The 14,881-nt window shown below is 43.5% G+C and overlaps 2 protein-coding genes across 2 annotated transcripts in view; both read right to left on the bottom strand.

Annotated features, from left to right (window-relative positions):
* Nucleotides 1-3,995, bottom strand: ube2g2 (ubiquitin-conjugating enzyme E2G 2 (UBC7 homolog, yeast)). Its single transcript, XM_037686821.1, has 6 exons — nt 3,835-3,995; nt 3,220-3,255; nt 2,981-3,026; nt 1,716-1,834; nt 769-909; nt 1-682 (listed from the first exon to the last, which is right to left on the bottom strand). The coding sequence occupies exons 1-6, from the start codon at nt 3,875-3,877 to the stop codon at nt 570-572; spliced, it is 498 nt and encodes a 165-aa protein (XP_037542749.1). The 5' UTR covers nt 3,878-3,995; the 3' UTR covers nt 1-569.
* Nucleotides 3,996-9,184: 5,189 nt separating this feature from the next.
* Nucleotides 9,185-14,881, bottom strand: part of mylkb (myosin light chain kinase b) — a 20,820-nt gene continuing 15,123 nt past the window's right edge. Inside the window, exons 9-19 of the mRNA XM_037686819.1 lie at nt 13,867-13,905; nt 13,678-13,768; nt 13,402-13,605; nt 12,338-12,555; nt 11,110-11,233; nt 10,886-11,038; nt 10,618-10,741; nt 10,409-10,499; nt 10,195-10,323; nt 9,713-9,825; nt 9,185-9,513 (exon numbers count right to left, since the gene is read on the bottom strand). Of these exons, the coding sequence (XP_037542747.1) occupies nt 9,388-9,513; nt 9,713-9,825; nt 10,195-10,323; nt 10,409-10,499; nt 10,618-10,741; nt 10,886-11,038; nt 11,110-11,233; nt 12,338-12,555; nt 13,402-13,605; nt 13,678-13,768; nt 13,867-13,905 (1,412 nt within the window). The 3' untranslated portion in view covers nt 9,185-9,387. The remainder of the gene's footprint in view (nt 9,514-9,712; nt 9,826-10,194; nt 10,324-10,408; nt 10,500-10,617; nt 10,742-10,885; nt 11,039-11,109; nt 11,234-12,337; nt 12,556-13,401; nt 13,606-13,677; nt 13,769-13,866; nt 13,906-14,881) is intronic.

The following is a 14,881-nucleotide window of genomic DNA, read 5'->3' as shown; positions in this document are numbered from 1 at the left end:
GATCATTCTTCTGTTTTTATTAAAGCCAGAGAAAGCTCTGGGGTCTAACCCAAACATCCAGACCCACAGGAGGACAGAGAGCTAATCTGAAGACACGACGAGCGGATGAGACGGAGACACAGCCAGCAGCTAATGGGACAGAGACATCAAGACAAACATAAATCAAACAGTGCAGAAAACAAAGCACTGCACACGACAAACAGAAGGACCACAGGGCTAGGGTTTGACACGGGAAACAGGAAGTGAAGTCAAGACAGGGGTGGGGTTTGACACGGGAAACAGGAAGTGAGGTCAAGACAGGGGTGGGGTTTGACACGGGAAACAGGAAGTGAAGTCAGGACAGGGGTGGGGTTTGACACAGGAAACAGGAAGTGAGGTCAAGACAGTTTGTGTCTGAAACTGTCCTGAAGACATCAACATGAAGATCTGATCAATTTCCAGTCTTTGATCCATCAGTTCATTGATCTGTCCATCTGCAGCTGTGTGCGTGTCAGTGGTATCCATGGTAACAAGCACAGTCCATACCCCAGCAGTGAACACACACACTGAGCGGCGTGATGACATCATCACTACAAGCCTAAAGACTTGCGAACAATCTTCTGAGCCAGTCTGTAGAACTGCTCCCGGTCCTCACGCCACATCTTCGACGCGTCTACGTTGGCTCCACTCTCATCGTTGGGTTCTGAGGAGGATGGGGAGGAGTTACAACCTCAAAATGTCTCCTACCTGCTGACCTGTCGACAGGTATGGAACAGGTGTGTCGAGTACCTGCCAACATGCTGACCACAGACAGCAGGATCTTCTCGACACTCTGGACCGGACTCCACCTCTCTGCACTGCTCTCATAACCCATCGGGTCGTCTCCAGGAGCGTGGAGGATGGAGATACACACCCGACCATCTGGATAGACTGAGGAGGAGGAGGGGAGAGGAGGAGGGGTGGGAGAGGAAGAGGAGGGGAGAGAGGAGATCTCAGTTGACATATAGTTACAGGTAAAAATGTAGTGTCTTGTTCTAAAAGTCCGGTTTGGTTCTACTGTCCTCATGTCTCTGAGGACATCCAGGTGTCCTCTCTGGGATGTCAGCATCACAGTCACCTTTAAGGGAGTGCTAACCTGTACAGAACCAGAGCCTGCTCAAAGCTGATTGGCTGATAGTTTACCTACAGAAACAAAAGGTTCTGGTACCAACACCAGGACCTGGTCTTCACCTACGGTATGGACACCTGAGGCACCCGTGGCTCTGAATGGACCTCTTCTGCTCTACGCTGGGACACAGGAGATGGTCTTTGTGTGTTTTTTTTCTCTGCACTGCAGGTTGTTGGTTCTGGATGAGACAGCAGGAGGTTCTGTTCAGGCCCATGCTGGTCTGTGATGAAGGTGCTGAACATGATGACGGGTCAGAACTGAGCTCTGTCCTCTAATCAGCACTGAGCATGCTCAGACGGCCTTTCTGCCATGACATCGTGGCTCTGCCCACTAATCACAGAGCAGTTTTGACAGGTCCAACGACAATGGCAGGTTCTGACTCAGACGCTCACCTAACAGGCAGCGAGATACACATTGTCAGAACAAAACCTGTGCAGGTGAGGGGGTGTGCCCTGCATGTGCGTAGGTGAGAGGGTGGAGCCTCGGAGTGTGTGTGTAGGATAGGGGATGGGGCCTGTGTGTGTCTGTGTATGTGAGGGGGCGGAGTCTCTGTGTGTAATGGACTCACTGTTGGGGTGAAACATGTCACAGGTGAACCTCATCTTGGGAGGACTGAGGGGGTAGTCAGACGGGAAGCTGAGGATGGCGGGAAACACACCTCCTTCAAAACACGTGTCTTCTGGACCCCTGGAACAAACAAACAAACAAATAAACAAACAGATCAAAACTGTCATCAGTGCATGTGTACGCCTGTGGCAGCCATGACAGACTGACATGAGACAGAACAGTTTGGTGCTTCATATAAAAAATAGTGGACTCAAAATCTGCTGAGCCACAGGTTGCCATGGAGATCCCTGCCTTTTGAAGGGGGAGGGGCAACTTTCTAGGACAGGAAAGAAAGGCAGACTGAAAAACAAGCTTCAGACAAGCTGTGTTAAAACTAGAAGGTGTTGTTGAATGGTGAGCAGCTATAGGTTCTGAAGGTCTCAAAGGTATATGTCTCAGTTCAATAACGTGAGAGGAGGGAAGCATGTCCAGGTGATGTCACAGGTAATGACAGGTGTGGTCCTGATGATGTCACCCTGCAAACTAAACAGGTATGAGACAGTCTGACTGTACAGGAGCTGCACGTTAATTTAAGGGCAGCAGAAAACTGCTGTCACTCTTTCAATGACAAACTGAGGGATGTCTAATGATGGTGCCTTCAATGACAATTCAGACAGCCAGCGGATGAACGACGACTGACTAAACATGTCGTCGCTGATCAGGTTGGGGAGGGGACCAGAGAAAACTATGGAGTTCAACATTGTGGATACACACCAAAGCAACATTAAGTTTAGTGACATCCGATTGGCGTAACCAGGTGTCATTATTACTGACGTGAATAACAATCTTACTGTATTTAGCCTCAGTCAGCAGTTTCAAGTAGGATTCAATGTCGCCCACTCTGGCCCCCAGAAGACATAGGTCACTGGAGTCCATAGTACCACATTTCGGACTAAGGAGCTGCCAGTGACCAGGGTCTGCTTCTCAGCGGGTGTGTCACTGAACAAGGAAAATTGATTGGAAAAGTGAACAGGTCAGTGGTGAACTTAGCACTACGCTTGCTCTGGACCATCGCCCAGCCGGCCTGGGGTCCCGACTGCTCAGGGTCTGCCGGAGGACCGCTAACGAGACACCTTGGTCACCTCAACTTCTCATGAGGTTGAAGAACAAGAGCAAAGAACTGATTTGCTAAGTCATGGTTTTAGGGACATGTACTCTGCTGATTTATTGTTTTACTCTCTGGTTTCCATGGAAACCTATGGCTGAATGGGTCTGGTCTGTACTCACATGATGAGCGCCTCCCATTCAAAGAAGTTCTCCTCGTTGGCCGGACCTGTAGAATAAACAGAGTCCTCATCAGGACAGGTTCTGCTCTAAAGAAAAACGTCCAGAATCTGTCCAAACCAGCATGGACACCAGAACCAGACCCACAGGTCTATGTAAGTCTTCATCCAGCCCTCATTTCCTGTTTATTTTGGAGGAAGCAGATGTTATTAAACGCCTGAGCGAAGGGGGCGGAGTCTCACCTGCGACGATGCCTTCAGGTGGGTTCAGGGTCAGTTCTGAAACACAGACAGGAACAAACTCATTCTGAAGGTTCCGACCCAAACACGTCATGGACATTTGATGGCTTCAGACTTTAGTAGCTTAAACTTTTATTTTTTTATAAAGTCTCAAATTCAACAATAAAAACATTTCAAAATAAAACAACAGATGGTCCAAACAGCTGCTAAACCTAAGATTTCAACAGAACCAAGACTGCGTCCGAACTCCAGTCAGAAACGGTCAGAACCGAACTCCTGATTATGTTCACATTATCCAGTACCTGTTCAGTGATTGTGTTTTACAAACAGAACCTGTGGAGAAGGTTCTGGATCAACGCTAACGATCCGAACTTACTGATAAGATGTATTTTCCTGTCGAAACGTACACGACTAGCTGCAGTCAAATAAGGCCGAATCATTCACGACGTTGTGTTTTAAAGCGTTTTAATGATTTATGCCGTAAATTAACACAGGACCCAGAGAAATCCTTAAACTGCCAGATTCTGTAACGGAGTTTGGTGCAGCAGAACTTTAGCAGCCAGGTTAGCTTAGCTGGTAATAATAACAGTTCCAGGCTCGGTTCGAACAGTCACTCACGTTTATATTCGGCCATCAGCCTCTTCAGGGCGGTGCCGGCCATCGTGTTTAACAAAAAGGAAGAAAATAAAACAAGAAAACAAAAATAAACAACAGCTCCAAGCCAAACAAGACAGCAACTTCTGTCCTGCTGGGCATGCGCAGAAGGACGTTCAGCGAGCAGCCCCGCCTACTGACTCCTGGCGGAACTACAAGATCCACGGCTGTCCTGCTGGGCATGCGCAGAAGCGCGTTCGAAGTTTAGTAAACAGCTGACCCATGACCTCTTCGTTTGTTTCGAATGAATAAAAAAAATTAACTAACTTAAGCTGAAATATTATTAACATTTATTAACTTGGTTAATTTACATTAATAAACTATAATTTGATCAATATATTAAGAAATGTTTTTGCAGCAAACTCTGTTTTTATTGTGTTTATTCAATTCAAACTAAAAAAATACTTTATCAATCCCAAAAGGAAATTAAATGTAACTCATCATTCTGGTTTCATTAAAGAGTTGTTCTAGATGCTGATGGCTGTGGACAGGAAGGATCTGTTGAAGCGGTCTGTTTTATAGCGGCTCTGAAGAAGCTTCTGACTGAAGACACTCTATTGTTATATGACGATCTGATGAAGAGGGTGCTCAGGGTTGTCTATAGTGTTCTTTATTTTATGAAAAATCCTTCTTTGTACAATAGTCTCCAATGGGTCTGGAGGAGTCCTCCGAACTGAGCCAGCCTTCTTTATGAGCTTGTTGAGCTTTTTTGTGTGTACTCTGTGAGCCGCGCGGACTCCTCACGCACTGTCTGCAGACGGCTGAGACTTCATACTCGAGCTCTGCAGGCAAGGGGCGTTTACCTTTGGGACCAATTGAGGTTGTGATTGGTCATTTGCTGACACGCCTACTGGATTGATTGACAGGTCGCAAAAAAAAAAAAGCCACTGCCAAAAAACTGCCAGCGGCCCTGGGTAGAGACAACTGGCAGCCCAGGAGCAGCGGCAGCAGTGTTCTGTGCTTATATCTTGTTAATAAAAAGTTAAAAATTTCAGTCATGGCATCAACAGATGAGGAGGAAGAGCTCGCTTGCCTCTTCGAAAAAAAAAAGAAAAACAAATGAAAAGGCCATTAAACCAGACCAGGGATGAAGCAGGGGAATCCAATACATTTGTGTTGCATACAAAACAGTCCGTCGCCGGACAGTTTATTGTGTGATACCGAGTATGTACACGGTCGTAAAAATTGATCTTTGCACGGACATGGCTTTTGGACGTCCGCCTTGAATATGTGCGGACCTCCGCGGAGTGAAGTACGCCCGAGTATGTGGGGGCCTTAAGTCTTAAAATCATCTTTTACCCACCTCTTCCTTTTCTTGTTATGGGGGTCACTGGTGCACATATCCAGCAGTCAGTGTGTGAGAGGTGGAGACATCCTGGACATGTCTCCAGTCCATCACAGGGACACATAGAGACAAATGAGACAAACAACCATTCACTCTCTCTCTTACCTAGGAACAATTTAGAGTTACCAGTGAGTCTAACATGCATGTTTTTGGTCTGTGGGAGGAAACTGGAGTACCTGGAGAAAACCCACGCAGCACGGAGAGAACATGCAAACTCCACCCAGAAAGGCCCCTGGCTGGGATTTGATCTGGTGACCGTCTTGCTGAGAGGCAACAGCTCTACCAGCTGAGCCACTGTGCCGCCAAAAATTTAACCCAATGTCTTAAAAATTATAAATTGTATAACCTAATTGTCACTTTCCAGGGTAGCTGTGGTGGCCATCTAGAATCAAAACGACTCCAAACAATCAGTTGTAATTTTTTTTTGTACAGATTCCTTTCTGAGGATTTTATCAAAATCAGTCAAGTGGCAAATACTTTATTACAGTATCCATCTTTCTATATTATGTATATAAAAATATATATTTTAAAAACAAGTTCAAAACTCCAGTTCTTGTGTTTTCTATCGTATATTATCTTTTCCATATCAAACTAAATACCTGTCTTTTCAGGTAAATGTGTTTGTGGGCTATTCCCAAAGTTAAACTGTCATGTGACTAGGCCAGCTGATCAAAGACTCCCCAGTCTCAGACAACAAAAAATATACGGCAGAAAAAAATGGTATACTCGAGGCGGTGTGTGTCTTATAGGGGGGCTCTATAACACTAAGTCACACAGATTTTTTGGTTTATCATCTTAATGTGGACTGGAAACTTTTACAAGACAATCATTCAGGCTAAATAACTCATTTACTAGATTTTCATTGATTTTCATTGGGAGGACCTGGCGAAATGTCCTCACAAGGGGAGATGTCCACATTGGTCTAATGTCAGGGGTAAGTCCTCACAACGTCACCAAAACAAGTGCACACACACACACACACACAATTAAAAACATCGACACTGTTTTGTGATAAAAATTTATTTGGCATCTGTGCACATCGTTACCTGCAGTTCATCAAACTCATACATTTATAAAAATCAGAAATAAATCTACATACATCTAATATAAAAATCAAAGTGATCCACCGCTGCTTCAACATGGGGGTGGGGGGTCGTGACCTTCAGGATGTTCAAATATTAATATAATTATAAATCTGTGCATTAAATAAATCTAACAATATACAATCTGCAAACCAACAAACACCAAACACACACCTGTGAGTTTAATATTCATAAAAATAAAATATCTTTGGTGTCTGATTTCAAACTGAATCTGTTTTAAAGCGTTCAGTAAAAACAAACAGCTGGAATGTGACAAAACATCAACACATTTAAAGTTTCCATCAGAACAGAAATCTTTGATGGTTTGTGTCCAAAATAAATGATTTACAAACTGAACGAGGTGCTAATTAAAATATGAAGTTCTGAGCTCTCAGATGGACCTCAGTGTGAACTGGGAGGATCAACACAAAGTTACAGGAAACGGTGATTTCTGACCATTAGCACGCTACCGTCAGCGGCAGGAAAGCAGCGAAGAAGGAGCTTTGATGCTAACGTTAGAGGACAGTGGAAAACATGGAGCTCGAACAGGAAGTGAATAAAATACAAGTGTTTTTAATGTAGACTGACGGAAACTCTTCTGGCACAAAAACACCAGAAATAAACTTTAAAACACACAAAGTGCAGAAATCTGCCAATCAGATGATGTCATCATTTCACATTTCAGAATGTTCTGATCTGCAAGAGATCCAGTCTGGTTCTACAGATTCATCGATAGTTGGAGAAGTGGATTGAGCTGGGAAGCTGTTTTGTCTCATGCAGTTCATGTAAAACTAAAATTTTCTGATTTGATCACAGTTAAAGACTCTTTAAAAACCTGTCAGTTTTGATTCAGACATGTTTGGACTGAGACCAGGTTCTGATCAATTCTGCAAAACAAACTGAAGGCAGCAAAGCTGAAACGTCCCTCAGATAAGGTCTGATAATGTCAGGTGACGTCAGGTGAAGTTCAAGTGTTGCTTTAAGGCTCAGAGCGTGAGTTCTACATCGGATGATTTTTGTTTCAACTTGTTGCTAAAAACAGAAAAATAATCAGAACCAGAAGCAGCGGAATTACACAAAACATTTTTCACTGACTGTAAGGCACAGAGGAGGTTCTACGTCTTTTAAAACCATAGAAGAAGAAAAGTGTCAAACAGATGACCCGAATCATCTTCTCTTGTTTTCAGTGTTTCATCGTGTCGTATTCAGATCAAACGTGGTTAAACAGTGAACCTAAATGTGTAAAAGTCATCACTGTGAGTTAAACTTAGATTTTTCAGATTTTCTGGTGTCTCAGCTGGTTGTAGTCCACACTCTGCAGCTCCAAGAGGGTCTAACACGAGCTAAAACAGCTCGTAGAGACACAAACATTTGATGTTTTTGAATTTTTTTTAAAGCTGCTTCAGTCGAGTTAAAAATGTTTGAAAATAAGCAGAAAAGTTCTGAGTTCAAACCCGGTCCATTTACAGTTCTGAGACCATCAACATGGTTTTTGGATGCAACAACTACAGCTCCCATGATGCTCTGGGAGCAGAATATTTGACATGTAAAACAAAAAATCACAACAGTTTACTCAAGATTTTCTGTTCTCAGGTATAAAGATGGTTTGAACTGGAGTTTAAATGTATTTTTAAGAAATTATGTGACATTTATTATGTTAAATCCCTTTAAACTCATTTTACAAGAATTAAAAAGTTAAGTTTAACAAACGTCACTTTGATCTGAAGAAATCTTTTTATTTTTTAACTGAATACAAATGACTGAAGAGCAGCGACGCCCCCTGTGGACAGAAGACAAACTGCAGCTCAGACCTGATGGAGCTCACTGAAGGTTCTGATTATCTTTACTCCGCAGAGCCTCACCGGGTCCAGAGACTCCAGAACCATCTTTAGACACCAAACAAACAGAAAATCTAAAGTATCCTGATAAACTAATCCAGCTTTCAGAAAGAAAGCCTCAGTCACACGTGTCAAACAGGTGGGAGGAGCTTCTGGTGTCAGGTGGGTGGAGCTTGACACAGCATGGTGTAGGGCTGAACAGGCACTGATTGATGTTAGCATTAATTTAAATACAGACCATGAAGTTTAGATTCATCTACTAGATTGCGCCTGGATTCAATTCGATGATTGAATTGCGCTGCACATGGTGGCTGCATGTTGAAGCAGCTCTGTTACTTTCATTCTGGGGTGTTGCTTTTGAAAACTTTATTCCCTCTCTTTTTCTGGATGTAAATGACATTTTTTATGATTTCTTCCTCTAGTATCAGATGCTGTGCAGCTGGAAGGATTTTCAATGAAGCCCTTTTACATTTGGACATTTGTTTTGATGCGTAACCATGACAACAAGGTGTTTTTTTTTACAATCAGGAACAGCTGATTAACATCTCAAAAGCTCAAATAATATCTCAGCTACAGCCCCAAATCACAAATGAGTAATAAAGGAGGCGCCATGGATGCATCTCCGTCTATCTGGCAGAGGTGCTTGAGTGACTGACTGCTGGGATCCTGGAGCTGGCAGGAAACGTGGCTCACGACAACAAGAAGACCAGGATCATCCCCCGGCACCTGCAGCTGGCTGAACGATGAGGAGCTCAACAAGCTGCTGAGAGGCGTGGCTATCACTCAGAGAGGAGTTCTGCCCAACATTCAGGTGGTACTGCTGCCCAGGAGGACCAAGAGGCCCGCTGGGTGGACGGATCGGCATCTGCAGCCAGATTCTTTGGACCCGCTGTAAGACGGACCGCTACAAGAGATCCTTCCTGCCACAGCCATCAGCATCTAGAACAACTCTTTACTGCAACAAGGATGATGAGCTACATCCACAGTTCATTTCCTTTTGGGATTAATAAAGTATCTTTGAATTGAATTGGATAACAGTGACCTCTTGACGCAGCTGATCAGACCCTAACAGGACAAAAACTAAACTACAGCTTTTCAAAACCCTGCAGCAAACCTTTCAACGTTCTGCTCAGTGGGGTCTCTATTCAGGTGTGTGAAACTCCGCCCACCCATTCGTATAATCACAGTCTGTTTCTGTAAAGGGTAAGTTTTTTCTTTCGTTAATCTGGTTGGTGTGCTGTGTGGAGGAGCTCTACTCTTCCTCCTCCTCCTCCTCCTCCCCTGCCATCACCTCCACCAGTAGCTCGGCGGTGCACGTGGCCTCTCCCAGACTGTTGACCGCCTTCACAGTGTACTTGGCATCATCGTCACCTGAAACCTGCAGGTTCACATCAGAAAACCATGAAATTATTTTCAAACGTAACTCTTTTCCCCCTGTTTGTTCTGTTTTTACAGAAAGGTCAGAATTTATTTTTTAACTAAAACAAAAAGTTTAGTTAAAACTTGAACCAACACCAGAACAACTTCCTGAGATTTCAAAGATAAAGATGAAAGTCCAGGCTGGGTTGACCTCTGACCTCTGAAATGATCAGGCTGCAGTTTCCCTCTTCATCGTAGTCGATCTGGAAATGTCGGGTCTCCTTGATGGGCTGCTCGTCTTTGTACCAAACCACCTCTGGGTCCGGGTACCCTACGGCAGAACCACAGAACCACCTCAGTCATGGTTTCTTTTTAAGGTTGAACGCTTCTAAAGAAAACAAAATACCATTCCTTCGCCAAAGTTTAAAATATTTTTTAAAGTTTTAGTCAGTTGGACTTTAAAGTATGTAAAGAATACATTTACAATAAAAAAAGTAAAAAGCCTGATTGATATTATTAATTATTGATTAGGCAGCATAATAAATGTGGCTCATTATAACTAACAAAGAACCAAGATCTAAAACTGATTCTGTGCACCGGACCAACTGTCAGAGGACCTAAAACAGACGAGGACTGGGTTCACAGATCCGCTTCTGACTGACGACGATCTGATCCTCAATCAGCTGATCTGTGGCGGTACCTTCGATCTTGCAGTCGAAGCGGGCGGCGCTGCCCTCCACCACCTCCACGTCTTTGATCACAGAGCTGAAGCTGGGCTTGCACTCGGTCCTCTGCTCGTACTCCAAACACTCCAGGAACTGGTTGTCCTCTGAAGAAACAACGGGAGTTATTCACTGCTGCTGGACGAGGGGGTGAACAGAACTTGGTTCAGAACTCCTTCCCGAGTGTCATACCTTCAGTAGGTGACCCCTTCTTGGCGCTGACTCCAGCCATCATGGCCATGGATGAGAGTCTACCGATGGCTCGGACAGCGTGACCCGTTTTCTGCTCCACAGGAGTTCAGAGACTTGATTAATATAAAGTTCTTTTGGATCAAACCAGCACTGCAAATATATAAACTGCTGACTACGCTCTAGCACTGTTCTGCTGAGTCATGGTTTACCTGCCACTTCCTCCTGAGGATGTACTTTTTCATCCTCTCCTTGGACAGTTTAGTGGTCTTCATGGTGTTTGTGTCCTGTTTGAGCCAGGGATGGTCGTAGCACTGAGCGCACGTGAGCCGAGTCCTGAGGAGCCAACAGGTGATCACGTTTAGACTTTACGCTCTAAACAAATAAAAACTTGAAACTCATCACACGACTGAGTGAAGGAGGACCAATTTGTTTGTGAAGTAGGACCCGATCCAAGGACCAGGGTCACCTCCTGCTCACTTCATGTCCTTCTTTAGCAGACTGGTGATGAAGTCTTTGGCGTTCTCAGAGATTTCATCAAAAGCTTCATCCTCAAAGTCCCAGGTAGCCGAGGTGACATTAGCCAGAGTCTCGTTGTCATTGTCGCCCATGAAGGGGGAGAGACCGCTCAGTCTGAGGAGGAGGGGAGAACCCAAACTCAGCTCAACTCCAACCAGCTAGAAGCCAACGTGTTCTAAACTCACAGTATGTAGCAGATGACTCCTATACTCCACATGTCGGTGGGATAACTGATGGCTTCGTAGTTGATCACTTCTGGAGCCACGAACTCTGGAGTCCCAAACAAAACCTTCAGAGTTCCTGCGTTCTCTGTCAGGAAGAGGAGCGAGACCATTCAACCCAGCAGGAGGAGCTGACTCACTTTATATACGTCTAACGTTAGTTAGTTAAAATCAACAGTTAAACTGGTAAGAAAGAACTGTTAGTTCCACAAACTGGGTAGTTAGACACAGATTTACAGTGAAAAGTTAACTAATCACTGACCAGTTAGTTTAACTAAAGTAATCTAGTTATAGTCAACACTAGAGCATATATTGTGTTAACACGTGACATAGGCATATGCCACTGGTCACATACTGGTGAGTCACCTTTAGTCACTAGTTCTTAGTTAGTCGCAGTTCGTTGTTGGTGGTTAGTCAAAGGTAGTTATCAGTCGATGGTCATTCAGTTATTTGTTAGTCACTGGCTAGTGTTGGTCACTAGTAGCTGGTTAGTGACTGGTTAGTAACTGGTTAGTCACAGTTAGTCACAGTCATGAGTCACTGGCTAATCACAGTTAGTTGTTAGTCACTGATCAGTCACAGTTAATTGTTAGTTGCTGGTTAGTTATAGTTATTGCTGTTTAGTTGCTGTTTAGTAACAGTTAGTCTTAGTCACAGGTAAGTTGCAGTTAGTATTTAGTAACAGGTAAGTCGCAGTTAGTCAGTGGTTAGTCACATTTAGTCATTGGTTGGTGGTTAGTCACAGTTAGTTGTTAGTTGCCTGGTTTGTTGCAGATAGTTGTTAGTAGTTAGTAGCTAGTTAGTTGCAGTTAGCTGTTAGTTGCTGGTTACTCACAGTTAGTTGTTAGTCGCAGGCAAGTCAGTTAGTCAGTGGTTAGCCACAGTTAGTTGTTAGTCACCTGGTTTGTTGCAGTTAGTTGTTAGTAGTTAGTCGCTAGTTAGTTGCAGTTAGCTGTTAGTTGCTGGTTAGCCACAGTTAGTCGTTAGTCACCTGGTTTGTGGCAGCTAGTTGCTAGTTTGTGGCAGTTAGTTGTTAGTCCCTAGTTAGTTGCAGTTAACTGTTAGTTGGTGGTTAGTTACAGTTAGTTGTTGGTTAGTCATGGTAATTGTTAGTTGCTGGTTAGTTACAGTTAATTTTTGTTGCAGGAAGAACATTGACAGAGATCAGCGGTGGTAGACAGAGGTTAGTTACCTAGTCTTCTGGCGAGGCCGAAGTCGATAAGTTTGATCTTGGAGCCTGTTTTGTTAACACACATGATGTTCTCGGGCTTGAGGTCTAGGTGGACGATGCCCTGTTTGTGGATGAAGTTGACGCCATCGATGATCTGCAACATATATTTAATTACCTCTCGCTCGTTGAGCTCAAAGTCTTCATCGATGATCCTCTCAAACAACTCCCCGCCTGAGATCCTGCACACATCAGAACAGGAACTGACCCAAAGATCGCAACATTTCTTGTTCTAATTAACTTAACTTTAATTATTGAACTTTTTGCCTGATTGCAATAGCTACAGTTTTGCTAATTTCATATTTTGACTTGTTTTTATTGCAACTACTGTTTTACTAATTTTAGCTATGAGCTGCAGATATGTTAATTTTAGCTACTAGTCAGTTTTAATCATTTTATCTTTTAGCTGTAGTTTTGCATGTAAGCCTTTAGTTATGTTTTTAGTACTTAATGTTTTTGCTACAGTTTAGCTAGTTTAACATTTTAGCCACTGTCTTGCTAATGTTAGCTCAGTTTCTTTAGTAAATTCTTCAGTAAATTCATTCATCATCAGCATCACAATGAGTTCACTGTTTCTAGTTAAACCATTAGATTCAGGTTGTTTGTGTTTATGTTTTTTGTTTTGTTTTTGAAGTTAGAAAATCAAATATTTTGGAATGAACTCAGGTGGACAGAAGAAGCCAACAGGACGTAAACACTTTTCTTTGTGTTGTCTTCATGTCAGCATTCATTTAGCCGAGTGTTTTATCTCCGTCGCTGCCGGAGCGCCAAAAATATTTTATTGTATTTGTTTCACTTCCTTGAACACAAATTAATTTTTCTTGTTTTCTGTGTCCAAACAGTTTCTGCCTTCAGATGAAAGTGTTCAGAGACAACCAGCAGCTGAATATTCTCATCACACAACAGAATCAAGTATTACCATCAGGTATGTTTTTAATAATCTTTAGGTTTTCTGACTGACTGCAGCAGCTGGATTCATCTGAACCTCCTGCAGATGAAGACCTGAGGTCTCTACCAGGACCACCTACATCTCCAGGACCATGACGATGTCCGACTTGCCCTCGAATGCGTCCACACACTGGACCAGTTTGGGGTGATGGAGGCTGTTCATGATGTTGATCTCCTGCCGGACGTTCTCCTTCTCCTTTGCCGAGTACGCCTTGATGAACTTTCCTGCCCAGACCTTCTTCGTGGCTTTCTCCACCAGCTTGAAGACCTGACCGAACTTCCCCCTGTGACACAAACAACATTTACAGTGCATTCACTGACCGCTGGGTTGGAGATGAGTGTGGGCAGAGCCTTACGTTCCCAGTCGCTCCTCCACGTCGTATAGCTCCTTCACCTTTAGGTCGTTTCTGATGGTCACGTCTCGGTACTCTGGCACCTTGTCCGAGTCTGACAGAGGACACATTGTTCTGAGTTAACCTGCTTTGTTTTGTCATGCGCTTGTTTGTAAACACAGTGACTGTAAACAGGAAGTTATAGGATCGTACCTTCCTCCTCCTCCTCTGCCTCAGCATCATCCTGGTTTTCTGTTAGAGGAGCCAAACAGCAGCCGTGTTAGTCCAGTTAGTTGTTTTAGTTCTGCCTCATGATTCTGCTCAGATGGTTAGAGTCCAGTTTAGTTTGCAGGGTTCTGGTTAGAGTCCAGTTTAGTTAGCAGGGTTCTGGTTAGAGCCCAGTTTAGTTTACGGGGTTCTGTTTTAGTAGCGGATCAGATCAGGCATTGGTCCAACATCACAGAGTTCTGATTACAACAGAACACAGAAGGGTTTTCTAACCCGTCAAGGCCTCTTGCACCTGACAAATCAAACCAATTTAATGACTTGGATCCTAAAATTCTACAAATACAATATTCTGACTGCCGTGTCCATGGATATAAACCTATATATAAGACTGGGACCAGAACCACTCCACTTACAGCTACTACACAAGCAAACACTGAAAGCTTTGCAGAGAGTGGTGAAGGCTGCACAGAAGACTGTCAGAGTCAGCCTCCCACCATCACAGACATCTACACCTCCAGATGCAGGAAGAGAGCCACTTGCATCATGAAGGACCCCACACACCCGGCACACATACTTTTTGCCACGCTCCCCTCAGGCAGGAGGTTGAGGAGCATTAAATGTAGAACCACTAGACTGAGGAACAGCTTCTACCCTGAAGCTGTTAGACTCATGAATTTCTAATTAGGATTATTACTCTGAGAAAAGAAGAAAAAAAATCATTGTAATGCCACTTTGGTGATATGTGCTGCTGATTATCCATGCTACTGATCTCATGCTGCTGATTATTTCATGCTTCTGTATTCATTCATCCGTATCCATCTGCTCACACAGACTCATGTTCGGGCTGTTGTTGTTATGCATATTGCTTTGCATTATTGGTGTTTAGCGTATAGCTTAGATCTTTAAGCGTAGCGGTTGGCGTTCATTCATTCATATATATATATATATATATATATATATATATATATATATATATATATATATATATATATATATATAT

Source organism: Nematolebias whitei, chromosome 13, assembly GCF_014905685.2.
Source record: "Nematolebias whitei isolate Nwh7 chromosome 13, NemWhi1, whole genome shotgun sequence".
Taxonomy (NCBI): Eukaryota; Metazoa; Chordata; class Actinopteri; order Cyprinodontiformes; family Rivulidae; genus Nematolebias; species Nematolebias whitei.
Note: the sequence above shows the minus strand (reverse complement) of the source record. Positions and strands in the feature narration are given on the sequence as shown.

Bases quoted from the DNA above. Each gene is read 5' to 3' on its own strand.
- ube2g2 (XM_037686821.1), bottom strand. From the start codon at position 3,877: ATGGCCGGCACCGCCCTGAAGAGGCTGATGGCCGAATATAAAC. The intron at 3,027-3,219 runs GTGAGACTCCGC...TTTATTCTACAG, and splicing joins ACCTGAAGGCATCGTCGCAG to GTCCGGCCAACGAGGAGAAC. The intron at 910-1,715 runs GTGAGTCCATTA...CCTCCTCCTCAG, and splicing joins TGACATGTTTCACCCCAACA to TCTATCCAGATGGTCGGGTG.